The 6,000-nt window shown below is 36.7% G+C and overlaps 1 protein-coding gene across 1 annotated transcript; it reads left to right on the forward strand.

Moving 5' to 3' along the window:
• Positions 1–3,579: 3,579 nt before the first annotated feature.
• Positions 3,580–5,399, forward strand: LOC113271703 (11-beta-hydroxysteroid dehydrogenase 1B-like). The gene is made up of 6 exons (XM_026521606.1): positions 3,580–3,895; positions 3,999–4,191; positions 4,279–4,364; positions 4,453–4,584; positions 4,689–4,853; positions 4,950–5,399. The coding sequence occupies exons 1-6, from the start codon at positions 3,713–3,715 to the stop codon at positions 5,241–5,243; spliced, it is 1,053 nt and encodes a 350-aa protein (XP_026377391.1). The 5' UTR covers positions 3,580–3,712; the 3' UTR covers positions 5,244–5,399.
• The last annotated feature ends 601 nt before the right edge of the window (positions 5,400–6,000 follow it).

Here is a 6,000-nt window from a genome sequence, read left to right on the forward strand (position 1 = left end):
ACTAACCAATTTTATTGTTTAGGGACAGACGAGGTAAGAAAGATCAGGGTACAACTGTTACAGGGCCTCGTCAAAGAGGGGGTAAGAAACAAAGCGGTAGTGCGCGGAGAGAAAGGAGTCAAAAAGAAGTAGAACCAAGCGCTCAACAAGGAACTCAAGAAGAAGTAGAACCAAGCGTTCCAGAAATCACTCAAGATGAAGTTGGACAAAGTGTTCCAAAAATTAAATTAAAAGAAGAAGGACAACCAAGTGATACACAAGGAGAAAGAGGAGTTACAAAGTAGCCAATCGCGAAGAAAGCATCACACCTTGTCCCCATTGAGTTGAAGAAGATGGATTTTGAAGAAGAAATCCCTCGGCTGCCTAGAGATGGAGGAGCATTGTTATTTGGATACAAAGCCTCCTGGGACAGAGAAATCTTCGAAACCGAGGTAATAATCGTATTCTTTTTTACTAACGTATTGTCGTTTTATTCGTAATAATACTCTATTACTTTTGTAATGTGTTGTGTGTTTAGTAGTATCATTCCGATGCGATTCGTCTACTCAAACCCACTGTCGCACCATCAAAAGTATTGAAAGATTGGCCTTTAGACGGTGAATATTAAAGGTTCAAGACAATTATAGCCAACTCGAGATTATCTAGTGCTGCCGAGAACTCAATGTTGGAACATGATCGGGTCGCGATATCGGCTTTTATAGAGAGATTGTATCCCGAGACTGACACCTTTGACATGATGTTTGGGGAGATGACCGTTACTGCAGATGATACAAAGTAGATTCTTAATCTCAATGACCATAGCGTAGCTGTCAAGTATAACTACATAAAGAAGTTAAGTTGGGAACAACTTTATGATTTGTGTAAAAATTGATTTGGTTGGGATAAAGAGACATCATGCATTGAGTTCAACAGGTGCTTTTCTTATAAAACTAGACAGTTTAACATGAGTCAGTTGATCAAGATGCTCAAAGGCACCGCGGAGAAAGAAAAGAAAGGACCGTTAAGTGATGCCGAAGTGGATTCCGCGGCCACCGCCTATCTCTTGTGTGTATTGGGATGTGTCATACTCTCCAATGCCAGTGGAAACCGAGTAGAAGCCAACCTTCTACAACTATTGCATCCTCTCAATAAGGTCGCGGACTACTCTTAGGGCACGACATGCATTGCATTCATGATGACAAAGTTGAGAAAGGCATCGAGGCTTAGAACTAGCCAAATTTCCGAAAATGTGAGTCTATTCCAGGTATTTTATAAACTCTATTAATTCATTGATCGTTATGTATTTTTTTCTCTATTATAAGAATCAATTTCTAATACTTGGTTTGATATCTATGTAGACATGGATCTATGACCTCTACCCTAGTATGAAATTGGCATTAGAAAACCCGGATTGGGAGAAAGTACACCGAGAGGAACAAAGTACAAGTTCACAAAGAACCGTTCAAGGACAAAGGAGCAGCAATTGGTTCAATTGACGGAGAAATTAGATTCAATTAAGGCCCCAGAGGTATGCTTTGATCCATACAAAGAAGACTGACAGTACTAAGAAGAAAACTAGGAAATAGGTGATAATGTGTTGATGTTATGGATTATGTTGTTTTAAGAGTTTCTTTCGGATTATGGTATTTTAAATACTTGTTTTGGATTATATGTTCTTAAGTTTATGGGTTATGATTCTTATGAATGTATTTTGAGTTTTGTTTATTACTTGATTGTCTGAAACTGTTGAATTTTTCATAATAGTCAGAGGATAAATATCAACTTTACCTACCAGTTTTGGTAAATTTTCAAAAATATGTCAGATATGTGCAGAACTGGTAGTAACATTAACCTTAACTACCGATTCTGGTGACTTTTACAAAAATTTGTCAGATAGGTCCACACTCGGAAGTAAAAATATTAACATTTGCCACCGATTATCATGATTTCATTTTCACATTTCTTATGAACCAAAAAACCCTTATAATCGGACACAATATTTTCTCATTGTCTACCGATTAACGTGGGGTTTAAAATCGATAGGTTAGGTGATCTTCATAAGCTACCGATCATGGTAGTTCCCAAATTTGAAAAATTGAGATTTTTTCAAATTCATTTTTGGGAAACTTCATAATCGGGAGACATGTTAGTCTACCGATTATGGTAGTTCCCAAAGTCGTAAAATTTAAGATTTTTTCAAATTTCAATTTTGGTGCAACTTCATAATCGGGAGACATGGTAAATAAGTATCCTCCGATTGTAGGTTATTTCAAAATAGCAAAACTTTCAAACTACATATTACACATTATCCTCCGATTATCCTAACATCTATCAGTCAATAGTTTTATCTACCGATTGTGCAGGGCATATTTGTCATTTCAAAAAATCGGAGATAAGGGATGGTTTTAATTCAGGTTTGGATGACCCTATTTTATCTTATTAGCCACCCCTAATTTTTTCAGGTTCACCCCTAATGATGCCAGTTTTTTTTTTTCCTTCCAAATTCTTTATATTTTTCAATCTAAAGTTTTTCATCTAAACTTCTTCCCCTTCTCTTTTGTCTAGTAATCATAAAAGCATCTTTAAAGGTTATTGGTATCTAAATTTTATCCATCCTAGAAGCCGGTTGTTGAACTCTTATATCTGCCAAGATCAAAATCTATTTAACGTCTCTGTAACTCTTTATCTGTTTTCTGAACAACCCATACCAATACCATTCAATGTTCTCATAATTGATCTTGTGGGTGTACCGTACGGTCATGGTCTGCTTCATTGACTCTGAAGTTAACGACACTCCCAAGTTTCAATACTCATGTGAGACCATGGTAATATTTCTTTAACTTGAGGCAAATCCATGGTAAAATGATTAAAGAAAAAGAAAAACAAAAGATTTCGATCTCGGAATACGTTACCGTTGAAGATGGTTCATAGTTCTTAGCCTGAACTCTTGTTGTACTGTACATGCAGCTTAATAATGTAGTTGGAATTTAACGAAAATCAGTTGTATGAAATTAATTACGACGGTGAAAATCTAGATATCCCATTTAATTCTTTCAACGGTATATATAGCAATCCCCATCCGCATTCTTCATTTCAAATCGGATATGACATGCTTATTGTCCGTATACATATAGGTGCGCTTCTTTCACCGCTGCCTCTAGCAAGGACTGAGGAAAATAAATGCTAAAAAGAGAAGAGTGGTAGAAATTTAATCAATTTCACCTCGATGTCTTTCGGATCAACATCATAAATAGTGATGTAAATCTATTTAATCATGAATATAGCTATGTTCATTGAATATGGATAAATTTTGGAATAATCACCAGCCAACTAGCTCAATTAGTTGGTAATTATATAATTACCAAAATCAATAAGATAAAAACATTTTTCAATTTGTCTTATATAAATTTTAATATCATTTTTCCGGTGTTGCACTTTTATCCGCCTTTATGCATCATCTAAATTCAATGGATGCAAAAATTAACATGTATGGGTGAGCTGGGAGCAAAGCAAATGTTTTGCATTTGCTGTGATGCAAAGCACAAAAACGATCTAGGTTGGCAAATTCAGAAGCATGCCTAACGCTACTTACAAAATATAAATGCCTTGTACGTATATATATTTTTTTTCTATAAATATTTTCCCTTTGCTCATGTACTACAGACGTCTTTCCCTTCCAGACGCACAAGCACGTCAACACACAAACAATCTAGAGATTTAAGGAGATAATAATATGGAGCTGATTCATGTAATAATGGACATAGTGGTTCCACCCATCATTCTAATCTCCCTCCTTATCGCCATACCTCTTAATCTTATCAACAATTTAGTCTCTTTCATCCAGAGATCGTTTTCCCTTGAAGACTTATCTGGAAAGGTTGTTCTAATTACCGGTGCATCTTCCGGTATCGGGGAGGTGTGTATTTAGTTTCCGTTACAGCTAAATCTTATACATAGATTGAATTTTATAGTCTGCAGACAATTTGTACTAAACTTCTTGTTATACATTGTATGTACAGTTTCTTGCGTATGCTTATGCCAAGAAAGGAGCTCGCCTAGTACTAGTTGCTAGAAGAGAGAATCGTCTTCGAGAAGTTGCAGAGAAAGCTAAGAAGCATGGATCACCTGATGTTTTAGTTTGTGCAGCTGATGTCTCCAAAGTTGAAGACTGTAAAAGATTTGTTCAAGATGCCATCAACCATTTCGGGTGTCGTAAGTTCATCAACCTATCCCTTTTGATTTAATTGTTGTATCATCAATATCTTATATATGAACACATTTTGATGTATATATATTCAGTGGATCATCTTGTGAATAACGCCGGCGTGACTAGTGGCTACACATTTGAGGATACGACCGATATCACCACACCTATGAACCTCATGGTAATTCCCCTACTCCATTTACTTCTCAACATGGCAAGCAAAACTTGCAAAACTGAATCATCATATTCTGGTTTTTTCTTTTGTGTAGAACGTGAACTTTTGGGGATCAGTTTATCCAACTCATTTTGCCGTTCCGCATTTGAGAAAGAGTAAAGGCAAGATCGTGGTGATTGCATCTCTGGCCTCGTGGTTGTATTCTCCGCAGATGATCTTCTATGGTGTACGCAAACTATATATCTTATAATTTCATTTTAGCAGAATATTTCGATTACGCTGGCTAGTTACTCATTTGTGTACATATCTTTTGGCATCTACATTGTGTAGGCTAGCAAAGCTGCAATGATGAACTTCTTCGAAACACTGAGAGTTGAGTTGGGTTCTGCGGTCAAGATAACAATAGTATCTCCAGGGTTTATAGAATCAGAAATGACTCAAGGCAAACACCTTACCAATGATGGTTCCATGCAGGTTGATCCAGAAAAGAGAGACGTAAGTTCATTACATATATATATGTATACCGTTTGTTTTATCAATTTAACTGCATGTGACTGCAAGACTAAATGGTTGATATTTGATGATGATCAGTCTCTGGTGGGAATGTTTCCGGTACGGGGAGGATTCGAGTGTGCCAAGACAATCGTCCATGGTGTACGTAGAGGGGATAGAAATATAACAGATCCGTCATGGTTCAGAATTCTGTACATATGCAAAGTATTTGTGAGTGAGGTAGTGGAATGGTTTTTCAGTGTACTGTTTGTACCACAACCGGGAGTAACCGAAAACAGTACCTTGACCAAAAGGATTTTAGACTTCACCGGAATGAAGAAATACATCTATCCTGCTTCGATTGACTCGTCGGCCGATGTCAAAAAAAAATGATATTAGATTCATCGATGAGTTTCAAATTTGATTGTTTTGCTCTTAATTGGTAGACTAATCTTGATTCCATTAGCCAATGTCTTAGCATAATTAATGTTGCTCTATTTGATAATTAAGAACTCTAGAATTAGATTCGTAAATCTTGGTTGTTTCTTTACTTCCGATTGTGGATGAGTTTACTTTGGGCTACGTCACTATTGACTGTATTAAGCCCATTTTATGGAGTTATGTATTCACCCGTCATCGACGATTCGACATGGAGGAAACACATGTTGCATTTTTGAAGAGGTGAAATCCCTGGTGGCCAACAAATTTGCTAGGTGAGGCTAACCTAATCAGCTACACATGTTAGGTCCTAATTTGGTACAAATTAAGGTTACTTTCTTGATTGGTTAATGAAATTCCTAATTTAGTCGGTGGGTTGTTAATCACATCGTAAGCAGAAGCAGCAAGATAGACGAGCTATCCGAATTTCAATATGTCCGAAAAGAAAAAGCAATTAGGTTCGGGGTTGAGAGCTTGGGTTTTCGGTAAAACGATCTGTCGTATTAACGGTGGAAACCCTGGATCATCTGTTTCTAAAATGCACTTAGGCTTCTCATTTATGGAATTTCTTTATTCTTTCCCTTCAAGTCTGGTGTGTATTGCCCAATGATTTCATGACGTTAATGAAGAGTTGGAGATTATTTGTCTGTAAGGTAAGGAGAAGAAAAATCTGGGAGCTGATTCCTTTTGCCATTATGTGGGAGTTATGGAT

This window comes from Papaver somniferum, chromosome 4 (assembly GCF_003573695.1).
Source record: "Papaver somniferum cultivar HN1 chromosome 4, ASM357369v1, whole genome shotgun sequence".
NCBI classification, from domain to species: Eukaryota; Viridiplantae; Streptophyta; class Magnoliopsida; order Ranunculales; family Papaveraceae; genus Papaver; species Papaver somniferum.

Coding starts and splice junctions, on each gene's coding strand:
- LOC113271703 (XM_026521606.1), top strand. CDS start 3,713: ATGGAGCTGATTCATGTAATAATGGACATAGTGGTTCCACCCATCATT. Junction 4,192..4,278: donor CATCAACCATTTCGGGTGTC/GTAAGTTCATCA, acceptor ATATATATTCAG/TGGATCATCTTGTGAATAAC. Junction 4,365..4,452: donor CCACACCTATGAACCTCATG/GTAATTCCCCTA, acceptor TCTTTTGTGTAG/AACGTGAACTTTTGGGGATC.